Here is a 14,433-nt window from a genome sequence, read left to right on the forward strand (position 1 = left end):
GTCATAACTGTAGTTTATTTTAGTCTAATATTACCTTATGTGTCTGATAGGTAAACTTGGCCATGGTGATACCAATAGAGTATATAAACCTAAAGTTATAGAAGCTTTACAAGGAATGTTTATTCGCAAAGTGTGTGCTGGGAGCCAATCTTCACTTGCCTTGACATCAACAGGACAGGTAGGCAAAAAGATATTTTCACTTGAATGACCGTCTTAATGTTTGAGAAGATGCCTGAGACTTGTTATTTAAATGTGTATGGTTATTGCTTTGGTTAAAATTATGAAAAGGTATATACACCTTTGAGACACTTTAAAACCAAAAAAAATCTTAAATGTTCTACAAGAGGTATGTAAAATTTTACTTAGCATAGATGCTCTGTTTAGAGAAATACAATTTAGAGAAGTATAATTTGTCCCAAACGTAGTTGGAAGAAAGACAAGACATCAGGCGTGTGGTTTAACTAGGCCACAACTTTATTAACATATCTAGGAGCTATCCCACAATAACTCATTCAGTGCTGTCATTCTTCCTCAAGATCAAAATTGGTACAAGTGGTAACTAATATGATAGTTTATAATCACAGTTGTCATATAACAATTATTTCTCTTTTCCAGTAATGTACTATAGCTGTAGTATAATATTCAAGTGCCACATGAATTCTTCAGTCTATAGGGAAAAAATTCCCAAGATTATGATATACACAGAAAAAGAATATATGTTTATCTTTACAGACTAGAACTATAGTTTGTAATTTCTATCTGTATATTTAGTATACATTTCTATATTATAAATGCAAAACATCAAAGGCCCAGTCTTGCAATGGTTCTCTTTTAAAGGATAATACAGAAATGTCTAGGTATTATATAGAATATTTCATAGTCTTAATGAACATTACAGCATATATAGGTAATAGGTTTGAATACATTGTTTATATAAAGCCATATATGCACGTGAGCCCGGATTCAGCAGTCCATTCCTGTCCACGTCAGATAGTAAAGAAAAGGTCTGGGGCCCAAGAGTCTTGATAACCAAAGAAAATATTTTTTTAAGGTTTATACATATATTTCAGATAAATTTTGATTGCTGCATTGTTTGCTAAATTTCAACAGCCATATTTGTCCAAGACCCTTACTAAAATCTCTTTCTACCTCAGTTACTTGGCATGTAATTGCAACTCTTTTAGTATTTTTGTTTTGATTTGTTGTAAAGGTATTCTGAGGTGTGATTAAATGAAATTTAAGCCTACAAGTGGGAAGGAATTCGGAATTAAATTTACCCACAAGACCAAATAATGTTGGGACTAAAAACAGGAGAATAATCTTGTATAGTTTATATGTTATGATGCTTTTGGAAATTATGGTGGTTTGAGGTCATTTAATCTCTCAAATATTTTTTCTTGTGTTGTGTATTGGAGAATTGTTAGCCCAAAGAATTTTCTGTGGCATAATGTGTATAATTAATTTATGGAGGAGAAGTTAGGAATTTATATATAAATGGGTGTATCAGAGCCCAGATTTGTACAGAGTGTATAAATACAAGTATACATACATAACTTGCTTGTGCAATTACAGGTATAATTGCAGCAATTACACACACACACAATCTTCTGTAGCTCTGTCTCTTGACAAATACCAATAATATTGTGTTGAAAACTTATATGTATATTTGTGTTTTTAGGTATATGCGTGGGGCTGTGGTGCATGCCTGGGCTGTGGTTCTTCAGAAGCTACTGCCCTTAGACCCAAGCTGATTGAAGAGCTGGCTGCTACAAGAATAGTTGATACTTCAATTGGTGACAGCCATTGTTTGGCTCTTTCTCATGGTAAAATAAATATGCTATATAGGGTATTTATAATCATCTTTGATTAAAAGTCACTGAGCCTCAAATTTTGTTTCCTTCTTTGATTGTCTCTTTAGATAATGAAGTTTATGCTTGGGGTAACAATTCCATGGGACAGTGCGGTCAGGGAAATTCCACTGGTCCCATTACTAAACCAAAGAAAGTAAGTGGTTTAGACGGAATAGCAATTCAGCAGATTTCAGCTGGCACTTCTCATAGCCTTGCCTGGACAGCCCTTCCAAGGGACAGGTAAAATACTACATTCTATAAAAATACACTGATGTGTGTTAAAATTCTTCATTTTGCTTGTTAACAGGATTGTACATTACAGTATTGTAATAGTTCTGTTTATAATGCTTTAAAGATTTTCTGTTTTGGGTTTTTTTAATCATTGTGGTTTATGTTTAACAGTTATGACAGATAGGGACACTGTCAATTCAAAAATATTTTCTCCGAAGGCTTTGTACCTACTATTGGACAAAGAACATTTAAGGTTACTAAAACTGAAAAGTTGAAAAATAATTGTTTTTCAAGTTTGTTTATTTTGTGGATATGACAGCACTTTGAGTCAGTTACACTGTTTCCCTGTATAATCTGTTAGCAAGGAAAAAATTGTCTAGGTCTTGTGTAAACAAACCCCATGGATAGACACCCTTCAGTTTGAGAGGCTTTTTTTAGTTTAACTTAATTGGGAATTGGTTTAAGTTAACTGAAATAAGCCATTCTAACATCAAAATAAGTATGTCCATGTAGGTGTTTGCTCTGGTTGACCTAAATCAGTTTAAAAATTGTTTTAGCCCTTGTCCATGCTTGAAGCTGAAGCATTTTAATGGAGAAGACCCTGATAAAAAGCAATATAGAATCAGAGGAACTCTTAACAAGGATTTTTTAAGGATTTCAGAATTTTTTTTTCAAAACGTTCTGTTTTAAAGGGAGCTATAATAGAAAATGGAATTGTCAAAAATTAGTTAATTTCAAATATCAAATGACTGCATCCCTTCAAACTCTGCCAGTATTATGTCAAAATTTCTGTAGTGAATTAGTAACTTTCATGATGCCAAACTAGCTTTGAGAATGTTTTATAGCTCCTCTAAGAATCAGCTGCAAAAAAAATCCCATGTCCCTATATTTAAGGTACCCATAAAAGCACATCTTTTGTTTTAGTTGCTCAGTGTTTGATTCAGAGAGACATTTACAGAAAAGAGAGAAGCTAGCTACAAGCATCAGGAAGATTTTCTGTCCCAATCAGATTATAACTATTTTGTTAGGTCAAGCTGTGAGCCAGAACCTTAGAGTCATAGAGTTTTAGGCCAGAAGGAACCACCATATCACCTAGTGTGATCTGTATATCACAAGCCACCAACACTACTCAGAATCCACACACTGAACCCAACAACCAAACTTAGACTGAAGTATTACAGCCCACAGGAGACTAAACTGTTATGTGCCACAGGCAGAGAATAGGAGGGGCTGAGGTGCACCAATGTGCGAAGTCCCTGCAATGGCAGAGAATTAAGTGAGAGAAACCCAGACAATCCCAGCAAGTGTCCCTGCTGTCAAGGAATGCAATGATAGTGTCCTTGACATGACAACCATATTAACTTACTGTATTTGTTAATTTATTATACAGATAGTTGCATGTTTTACATGTGCATTTATTTCAGTGTACTTCATGCATTTCTTATGTTTGATTCCAGACAAGTTGTTGCATGGCACAGACCTTACTGTGTAGACCTTGAAGAAAGTACCTTCTCCCATCTCCGGTCCTTTCTTGAGCGGTACTGTGATAAAATTAACAGCGAGATTCCCCCTCTTCCTTTCCCTTCATCAAGGTATCTATATAGGATATGCATGTTTAGTTTTGTTTGTTTGAATAGTGGTGTATGGTTTTGTTTTTAATAGTAAAGATTTGGGTTTCTTGGATTAAACAGCCTTTGCATTTCAGGTATATTTTGATTTGCAATACAATATTTTTTTCAATGCCCAAAATCAAACTACTCTTCTTTGAGTGATTGCACATGTGCATTCCACTCTTGGTGTGCGTACATTCCAAGGACTGTTGTCAATTTTTTTTCCCCTCAGTGGTACCCATCGAGGCAGCTTGTGTGCCTTCTGCAGCAGCAAGCCACTACATACATGTATACAGGGAGGAGCCACCTCAGCTCCCCTCAGTTCCTTCTTACTGCCTGTGATAGTTGTTTTAATCTGTTGGCCTTGCTTTAACAAGTGCTCTCAGCTGTTTTTTCTTGTATGTAATTACATATTTGTATAGTTATTAGGGTTAGTTAGTATTTGTTGAGTTAATTTATTCTCAGTTTGTCAAGTTTGGGGTTCCATTATCGGTACCAAGGAATGCATTGGGCACTGGGATTCAAGCACTGTCTGGAGTGCTGTAAGCCCATGCCTGTGAGCAACCCGCACTCTAGTTTGAAGTGCTAGGATGAGTCTTATATTAGGGATCAGTGCCAGTTTTGCAAGGACTTGAAGCTTAAGAAAGATGGAGAGGCAAGGTTGAAGTTTTTTGATGGAGGCTGCTCTGAGACCACCTTCAGCGCCGCCTTGGTCAGAGATGGTACTGAGAACTTCAGCATCTGTGAGACGTGCACCTCTGATGCCGACTGAGTCCTGGCGCTGCTCTCCATCACCAGTGCCGAGGAAAGAGTAGAAGGCTTCCAAGGACACTGCTGGGAGAGGCAGATCTTTGTTCCCTCAGTCTTCCAAGAAAGGGAACAGAGTGTTGAATAGAGTGCAGTTAAAATCAAAGCACTCCTCAACTCATCCATCAGCTGGGTCGGCACTGTTGATTGTGGTGCTGGGCTAGGCACCATCAAGTCTAGGGTCCAAAGCAGCATCTTCATCAGATCTGGCATTATCTATATATCTTGTGCACTAGTCAGAGACTGTCCCAGTACCATCTGCACCCTCAAGCTGCAAAAGGGTTGCTGAGGTTATTGATGCCGGTCTCCCCAGTGCAGGAGATCACTCCTTCTGCTTGACTTCAGCTTCCTCAGTGTAGTGCCCAGCGTCAAGTCAGCCTCCTGCATTCTGGAGCTCTTATTCTTTGGTACTGTAGAGATGTAAGCCAGCAATAATGTCTTGTGTTCGCTTTTCCCCAGACTCCTGGCACCAGTTCCCAGTGCTGACTGGATTGGTCAGGAGAAAGCAACTCTTCTGACTTGGAGGTTGGCTCTTATGTTTCCCAGGTGCAAAGTGTGTCTTGTCACTCTTCTCCTAGACCTTACCACCTGGGGTACTTGCAAGACCCTGAGACTGGTGCTGACATGGACATGTGGCCTGTCAGACATTGGGGTCCAGCGCCCTTTCACTGGTCTTTCTGGAACTTGTGGGTCGGGGTTTCCTTCCCCTTCCAAATCCTCCCTATGTCAGTCACATTCAGTTTCCTCGGGTAGACGTGGGAAATCAACTCATCGATCCCCTCCTGATCCTGGTACTGGGTCTGGTACTGAGCAGGAAGAAGGTGTTATGGACCATCTGACAGGACAGCTAACAAAGGAGGCACAGCCTCAACCTGTGCTAGCTTCATCCTCCTCTCCAGATGAAGCAGTTTCCTTGGGGGTGTTTTTGCCCCTTCCTGATGACTGTGAGGCTCACCAGGAGCTCTTAAAAAAGGGGGCCTTTGGCCATAGATATTCAGGTGGAGGCAGTTAGGGAATCTTCTCACTGCCTCATTGATGCCTCCATCTCAGGTGGCTCTGCCAATTAATGAAGCAATTTTAGAACCTAACAAGGCTCTCTGACAAACTCTCCTCCCTCCCACAGCAAAGCTAGTGGAGCGTAGGTATTGTGCCCACCCAGCGTTTTGAGCATTTTTATTCCCACGCCCCTCCAAGGTGATTGGTTGTCTCGGCTGCCAACGAGAGGGAGCGCTAGGGGAATCAGGCGTCTACTCCTAAGTCAAGGGATGCAAAAAAGCTGGACTTGTTGAGAAAAAAATATTCTATGGCAGGGTTATAGCTTAGAATCACCAGCCAACAGGCTTTATTAGGGTGATATGACTAAGATCTGTGATTTTGTTCTAAAAATTTAAGAACAAGTTGCCTGAGGAGACTAAGCAGAAGTTCCTTTCGCTGGTAGATAAAGGGAAGTTGATGGGAAGAACTTTACTCCAGGCCGATTTAGATTTAGCTGACTCAGCTACTAGGACTGTGGCTTCTGCCATCACTATCATCCTGACTGCTAGGAGTCCGTGTATTTCCTTACCTGGATGACTGGCAAGTAAGAACCCGGTCCAGATCTCAGGTTCTTTCCAGCATAGCCAGTATTCAATCCACTTTTGATGTACTGGGGCTACTAATAAATGCATAGAAATCTGTCCTGCCATCTGTACAAAGAAAATAATTCATTGCGGCAGTCCTGGACTCTACAAAGCCAGGGCTTTCCTACCATAGTGGAGGTTCCAAGCTATGTGTCTTATTGCTCTAGGTCTAAAGGTGCATCCATCCTATCATCAAAGTTTGGAACTGCCTCAAACTTTTAGGTCACATGGCAGCATGGACTTACAAGATACAGCATGCCAGACTGCATCTCAGACATTTACAGGGTTGGATAGCCTCAGTGTATTCACCAGCCTGTCATCATGCAGGCATGGTGGTTCAAGTACTCCCATGGGTCTTATCCTCCGTGGACTGGTGGATAGATTCTGCTGATGTTTGTGAGAGAGTTCCCTTTGCCCCTCCACAAGAGACTCTCACCCTAGTCACAGACACTTTGAATCTACGTTGGGGAGCTCACTTAAGTTGCCTTCAGAGTCAGGGGCGTTGGTCTCCCCGGGATCTGACTCCATATAAATGTTAGGGAGCTCAGTGCCATCCGCCTAGCTTGCATGGCATTCCTTCCACACATCAGGGGGTGGAACTTATTGGTGCTCATGGACAACACAGCAACTATGATTTATGTAAACAAACAAGGAGGGGCCTGATCCACAAAGTTATGCCGGGAAGCAATCCTCCTATGGAACTTTTGCATCATCAGTTCCATCAACCTGAAAGTGCCTTACCTTCCAGGAGTTCAAAAGACTCTGGCAGACCACCTGAACAGGTTGTTCACAGGCCACCACAAGTCATCTCTCTGATTTGACATTTCCAGATCCATATTCCAGCGGTGGGGAACTCCCAAAGTGGACGTATTTGCAACAAGATAAAACAAAAAGTGGCATATTTTTTTTGTTCCCGAGGGGGCCTCAGCCCTGATTCACTGACAGATGCTTTCACCCTAGCCTGATTGAGAGGACTGCTGTGCCTTCCCTCCAGTTCCGCTCCTGCCCAAAGTCTTATCCAAAGTTAAGCAAGATTCTGCTCACTTTGTTCTAATAGCCCCGGCGTAGCCCCATCAGCATTGGTTTTCAACCCTATTAGCTCTATCAGTCAGACCTCAACTGTGGTTCCTGAGAGAGGTGTATCTTATCTCCCAGCACAACGGTCTCTTTCTTCATCCCAGGCTTCAAGCTCTCTAGCTGATTGCATTGATTCTTTGTGGCTGACAACTTTGGAACAAGGGGATACAGGAAGGGGGATACAGGAAGTCCTATTGAATAGCAGCAAGCCTTCACTAGGTCTGCTTACTTTGCTAAATGGAAGAGATTTTATATCTGGTCCCTACAGAGAGGCATTCCTCCAGCTCAAGCTCCGATTAGCCATGTCTCAGACTATCTTTTGTTCTTAAAGGATTGGCTCTTAGTTTGATTAGAGTCCATCTGGGAGTGCTATCAGCTTTCTACCTGTGGATAACGGATCAATTTTTTTCAAACCCCATTTCCATCATGTTTCTGAAGGATTTGTTCATATTATACCCATAGGTTTGTTATCATATTTCACAGTTGAGCTTAAGTTTAGTACTAGCAAAGTTGATATCCCCCACCTCTTTGAGCTGCTAGCAACTTGTTCTTGTTACACATCAGTGAAAGTAGCTTTCCTCGTTGCCCTAACCTTGGCTCTGAGCTTTGGTATCAGAGCCTCCCTATACAAATTCCTTTAGGGACAAGGTTTACGTTGGCTTCACCCTAAATTCCTGTCTAAAGTGGTCTCCAAATTGAATTTAAATTTATTTAACCAACATTCTTTCCAAAGTCTCATTCCTGTAAAGCAGTGTTTCCCAAACTTGGGACGCCGCTTGTGTAGGGAAAGCCCCTGGTGGGCCGGGCCAGTTTGTTTACCTGCCGCGTCTGCAGGTTCGGCCGATCGTGGCTCCCACTCACCGCGGTTCGCTGCTCCAGGCCAATGGGAGCTGCGGGAAGCGGCGGCCAGTATGTCCCTCGGCCCGTGCCGCTTCCAGCAGCTCCCATTGGCCTGGAGCAGCGAACCGCGGCCAGTGGGAGCCGCGATCGGCCGTACCTGCGGACAGGGCAAGTAAACAAACCAGCCTGGCCCGCCACGGGCTTTCCCTACACAAGCGGCGTCCCAAGTTTGGGAAACACTGCTGTAAAGGGAAAGAAATGCTTCATATTCTTGATGTTAGAAGAGCTTTGACCTTTTACCAAGACTGGATTAGGTCATTCAGGTCTTCGGCTCAACTCTTCTTCACCATTTCAGATAGAGTAAAGGGCCAACTAGTCTCAACTTGGAGGATCTCCGCCTGGATCTCCGGCTACATTCGTTTATATTATCAGTTGGCTGACATCACACCTCTGAGTAGAGTGATGGCTCACTCAACCAGGTTGCAGGTTAGGATTCCCATGCTGGATATTTGTAAGGCAGCTACCTTGTCTTTGCTCCATACATTTGCCTCTCACTATGCCATATCTCATCAATCCAGAGAGGATGCCAGGTTCGGACAAGTTGTCCTTTAATCCTTGTTTAAGTAGACTCTGAGCCCACCGCCAGTTTGAACTGCTTGTGAGTCACCTACAATAGAATGGACATGTGCAATTACTCAAAGAAGCAAAGCCTGTTTTCTGTAACTATTCTTCAAGATGTGTTGCACATGTTCATTCCATGACCTGCCTGCCTTCACCTCTTTATCAGAGTCTTTCTGGTATGAAGGAACTGAGGAAGGTTGGGGGCAGCGCGCCCCTTTATGCATGCGTGCAGTGACACAAGGCACCAGAGAGCCCTTGCGCTGCCCTGATGGGTACTGCTAAGGAAAAAATATTTGACAGCTTTGCATGAGGAATGGACATGTTCAGCACATCTCAAAGAACAATAGTTACAGAAAGGTAGGTAACCATTTTTTTCCTTCCAGAGACAAGGATTCAGACAACTCAATCCATCATTTTAGATCTCAAGACTTACCCAATCACACCTGTATGAAATTGTATGAGGTGTCTGGGACAAACAGCCTCTTGCACATATATAGTCTGGTATGCCAGATTGCATCTGAGAACTCTACAAGGTTGGCTGGCCTCAGTATTTTTGCTGTACTGTCATCATCTGAACACTGTGGTCAAGGGGCCCCCACCTCACATTTTAGACTCTGTAGATTGGTGGACGAACCCTGCTAATATCTGCATAGGAGTTCCATTTGTCCCTTGTCAACCATGGATGGATGTGTCTGCCATAGGTTGAGGGGCTTGTCTGGGTTTCCTTCACTCACAGGGGTTGTGGTTCAAAAAGGACCTGACTCTTCACATAAATGTCAGGGGGGTGGCAGCTATCTGCCTGGCATGTCAGGTTTTCTACCCCATATCAAGGGAAGACGCCTGCTCACTCTCACAGACAACAAAGCAACAGTGTTCTGTTTCTACAAACAAGAAGAGGCCCGCTCATCCCTGTTCTGCCAAGATGCAGTTTGTGTATGAGACTTTTGCATTGCCAGCTCGATTGATCTCAAAGTCTATTACCTTCTCAGAGTGCAGAATGCATTGGCAGTTTAAGCAGGTCATTTACGAGTCACCATGAGTCGTCCCTTCTTCCAGATGTAGCCAGGTTCATTTTCCAGCTGTAGGGGACTCCCAAGGTATACCTGTTTGCAATGAGATACAACAGGAAATGCCAGCAGTTTTGTTCCCTACAGGGTCATAGTCTGGGTTCTCTGACAGATGCTTTCCTGTTGCCCTGGTTGAGCAACCTCCTGTCCCTTTTGGTGAAAGCTGATACCACTTCCATTGGACCCGGATCTAATTTCTCAAAACTCCGGTCGCTTGCGCCATCCAAACCTGCAGACACTCCATCTAGCAGCATGGATGCTCCATAGCTAGATTCTAGAGAGCAGTTGTATTCAAAAGAGGTTCAAGATGTGCTGTTGAATAGTAGAATACCATCTACTAAGACTACTGGCCTCTCTAAGTGGAAGTTTTTCTCTAGTTGGTCTGGTTCTGCAGTTTTGCTGATGCATTCTTCAGTCCAGGATATCTTGGTCTATCTTTTGTGCCTAAAACAGCAAGGTTTGGCCATTAGCTCGATAAAGGTCCACCTAGCAGCTATCTCGGTCTCCCACCCTCAGGTGGATAACCAATCTGTCTTTTATATTAGAATGTCAATAAGATTTTTGAGAGGCCTGGAAAGATTATATCCTCATGTATAAGATCCTGTTTCCCCATGGGACCTAAACTTGGTATTGCCAAAGCTGATTTACAGGCAAGATTAACAACAACATTTTGTTTTGCAGAGAACATCACAATTTCCTGAAGTTGTGCCTGAAGTTGCTTTCTAATCATCTTGCTCTTGCATTAGCTGGAGGAGTAGCTACTAGCATTCTTGGAAGGCAGGCAGGCCCACTTCGGAATTTGCTGTTTAGGTTGATGGACTCCTCTGTCCCAGATGAAATACAGGAAGTAAGTAATTTTATTTAATTCACATCCAATTCTCTTAGATGTATGGTTATGATCAGAAAAGATATTCTGTAAAAATGGCACCGTAGTACTAGCAATACTTGATTTACTGATAAAAATCCAGTTTTGAGTTGTAAATTGAGCCAGTTTGATAAACAGTTATTGATGGTGAATAGATATCTGAACCCCAGTATAACTTCAGTCGGCTTTTTTATCATACTTATATATATTAGGGCTGTTGATTAATCACAGTTTTAATTGCACTGTTAAACAATAGAATACCAACTGAAATTTATTAAATATTTTTGGATGTTAGTCTACATTTTCAAATATATTGATTTCAATTACAACACAGCATACAAAGTAGACAGTGCTCACTTTATATTGTAATTTTTTATTACAAATATTTGCGCTGTAAAAAATGGCAAACAAAAGAAATAGTATTTTTCAGTTCACCTCATACAAGAACTGTAGTGCAGTCTCTTTATCGTGAAAATGCAATTACAAATGTAGATTTTTTTTGTTACATAATTGCACTCGAAACAAAACAATGTAAAACTTCAGAGCCTACAAGTCCACTCAGTTCTACTTCCTGTTCAGCCAATTGCTAAGACAAACAAGTTTGTTTACATTTACAGGCGATAATGCTGCCCTCTTCTTATTTACAATTTCACCTGAAAGCGAGAACAGGCATTCGCATGGCACTTTTGTAGCCGGCGTTGCAAGGTATTTACGTGCCAGGCTAAACATTCGTATGGCCCTTCATGCTTCGGCCACCATTCCAGAGGAGGTGCTTCCCTGCTGATGATGCTCGTTAAACAATAATGCATTAATAAAATTGTGGCTGAACTCCTTGGGGAAGAATTGTATGTCTCCTACTCTGTTTTACCTGCATTCTGCCATATATTTCATGTTATAGCAATCTCGGATGATGACCCAGCACATGTTCGTTTTAAGAACACTTTCACTGCAGATTTGACAAAATGCAAAGACGATACCAACATGAGATTTCTAAAGATAGCTGCAGCACACGACCCAAGGTTTAAGAATCTGAAGCGCCTTCTAAAATCTGAGAGGGACAAGGTGTGGAGCATGCTTTCAGAAATCTTAAAAAACCAACATTTCGATGCGGAAACTACAGAACCTGAACTACCAAAAAAGAAACTCAGCCTTCTGCTGGTGGCATCTGACTCAGATGATGAGAATGAACATGAGTCAGTCTGCACTGCTTTCGATGGTTATTGAGCAGAACCTGTTATCAGCATGAAGCATGGTGGTTGAAGCATGAAGGGACATATGAATCTTTAGTGTATCTGGCACATAAATATCTTGCAACACTGGCTACAACAGTGTCATGTGAATGCCTGTTCTCACTTTCAGGTGATTATTGTAAACAAGAAGTGGGCAACATTATTTCCTGCAAATGTTAACAAACTTGTTTATCTGAGCAATTGGCTGAACAAGAAGTAGGACTGAGTGGACTTTTAGGTTCTAAAGTTTTACATTGTTTTATTTTTTAATGGAGTTATTTTTTGTACATAATTCTACATTTGTAAGTTCAACTTTCATGATAAAGAGATTGCACTACAGTACTTGTATGAGGTGAATTGAAAAATACTATTTCTTTTGTTTTTTTACAGTGCAAATATTTGTCACAAAAAATAAATATAAAGTGAGCACTTTACACTTTGTATTCTGTTGTAATTGAAATTAATATATTTGAAAATGTAGTAAACATCCAAAAATATTTAAATAAATGGTATTCTATTATTGTTTAATCGCAATTAATATTTTTAATCTCAAGATTAATCACACACAAAAAATTATCGCTTGACAGCTCTACTTCTTGTTCAGCCAATTGTTTACATTTGCAGGAGATAATGCTGCCCACTTCTGGTTTACAGTGTTACCTGAAAGTGAGACCAGGCGTTCTCATGGCATTGTTGTAACTGACGTCGCAATATATTTATGTGCCAGATGCGTTAAAGATTCATATGTCCCTTCATGCTTCAACTACCATTCCAGGGACATACATCCGTGCTAATGGCAGGTTCTGCTCAATAACAATCCAAAGCAGTGGGGACCGACGTATGTTCATTTTCATTGTCTGAGTCAGATGCCACCAGCAGAAGGTTGATTTTCTTTTTTGATGGTTCGAGTTCTGTAGTGTCTGCATCAGAGAGTTGCTCTTTTAAGACTTCTGAAAGCATGCTCCACACCTCGTCCCTCTCAGATTTTAGAAGGCGCTTCAGATTCTTAAACCTTGGGTCGAGTGCTGTAGCTATCTTTAGAAATCTTACATTGGTACCTTCTTTGCGTTTTGTCAGATCTGCTGTGAAAGTGTTCTTAAAATGAACAACATTTGCTGGGTCATCATCCGAGACTGCTATAATATGAAATATACGGCTGAATGCAGGTGAAACAGAGCAGGGGACATACAATTCTCCCCCAAGAAGTTCAATCACAAATTTAATTAACGCGTTATATTTTTAACGAGCATCATCAGCAGGGAAGCATGTCCTCTGGAATGGTGTCCGAAGCATGAAGGGCCATACGAATGTTTAGCATATCTGGCACATAAATACCTTCCAATGCCGGCTACAAAAGTGCCATGAAAATGCCTGTTCTCACTCTCTGGTGACATTGTAAATAAGAAGAGGGCAGCATTATCGCCTGTAAATGTAAACAAACTTGTTTGTCTTAGCGATTGGCTGAACAAGACGCAGGACTGTGTGGATTTGTAGGCTCTGAAGTTTTACATTGTTTTGTTTCGAGTGCAATTATGTAACAAAAAAATCTACATTTGTAAGTTGCACTTTCACGATAAAGAGACTGCACTACAGTACTTGTATGAGGTGAGTTGAAAAATACTATTTATGTTATCAGTTTTAGAGTGCAAATATTTGTAATAAAAATCATATACACTTCGATTTCAGTTACAACACAGAATACAATTGTGGCGGGGTGAAGACTCACTGGCGCAGCGCCTCCTGCTGGCCGTTCAGGGAATTAGCTCTTCGAGCGCTGAGCGCCCTCTGCAGGCCGGTGTCTTGCCTGCCGCTGGCCCCCGTGTCCCTCCCGGACCCCGGTGCCCCTCTATGTCAGGGTTTTACCCTGGCAGTAACCCACACTCTGTGTATCCCCACCCAGGGGAACCCCCAACCCTCTAGCCCCACCTTGCCTCAGTGGCTACTGCCAGTCACCATCTAGCCCCCGCTACCTGGGGTGGACTGCAGTCTATAAACCACTCATCATCGGCAAGGGGGGTTGGACCATCTGCCTCTGCCTATCTCTGGGCTGCCTCTCTGCAGCTCCAGTATCCCTTTGTGAGCCCTTAATTAGGCCTGCAGCCTGTGGCTTTGCTAGGCTGGAGCTCCCCAGCTCCCTCTGCCCTTCCTCAGCACTGCTCCACTTCAGGTACCCTGCTTGGCTCCCAGGCAGCCAGGTCCTCCCCTCTCAAAAGGCTAGAGAGAGAGTCCTCCTCAGCCTCTGGCCCTCAGCCCTCTTACAGGGCCAGCTGTGGCCTGATTAGGGCATGGCCCCCAGCTGTGGCTGCTTCTCCAATCAGCCCAGCTTGGCTGCTTTTAACTTTTTTTTCCCCAGCCACAGCCCTCTCCAGGGCTGCTTTCAACCCCTGTTCTGCGGGAGTGGGGCAGTCACCCCACTACACAATATATATGAAAATGTAGAAAAATATCCAAAATATTTAATAAATTGCAATTGGTATTCTATTGTTTAACAGTGTGATTAAAACTGCGATTAATCGACAGCCCTACTTAAAATTTAAAATGGTCCTATTATTGTGTAATTTTTTGAATTTGTCAAGACACTGGTTCTATAGTTGTACTAGTCTGAAAAAGTGAGATG

The 14,433-nt window shown here is 42.0% G+C and overlaps 1 protein-coding gene across 7 annotated transcripts in view; it reads left to right on the forward strand.

Annotated features, from left to right (window-relative positions):
* The window catches only part of HERC1 (HECT and RLD domain containing E3 ubiquitin protein ligase family member 1), a 214,087-nt gene that overhangs the window by 67,174 nt on the left and 132,480 nt on the right, over window positions 1-14,433 (forward strand). For all 7 annotated transcript variants that reach the window (XM_026648236.2, XM_026648237.2, XM_026648242.2 and 4 more), the window contains exons 8-12: window positions 51-178; window positions 1,679-1,823; window positions 1,919-2,090; window positions 3,539-3,673; window positions 10,404-10,569. In XM_026648236.2, the coding sequence (XP_026504021.1) occupies window positions 51-178; window positions 1,679-1,823; window positions 1,919-2,090; window positions 3,539-3,673; window positions 10,404-10,569 (746 nt within the window). The remainder of the gene's footprint in view (window positions 1-50; window positions 179-1,678; window positions 1,824-1,918; window positions 2,091-3,538; window positions 3,674-10,403; window positions 10,570-14,433) is intronic.

This window comes from Terrapene carolina, unplaced genomic scaffold (genome assembly GCF_002925995.2).
Source record: "Terrapene carolina triunguis isolate 2854851 unplaced genomic scaffold, T_m_triunguis-2.0 Scaffold67, whole genome shotgun sequence".
Classification (NCBI taxonomy): Eukaryota; Metazoa; Chordata; order Testudines; family Emydidae; genus Terrapene; species Terrapene triunguis.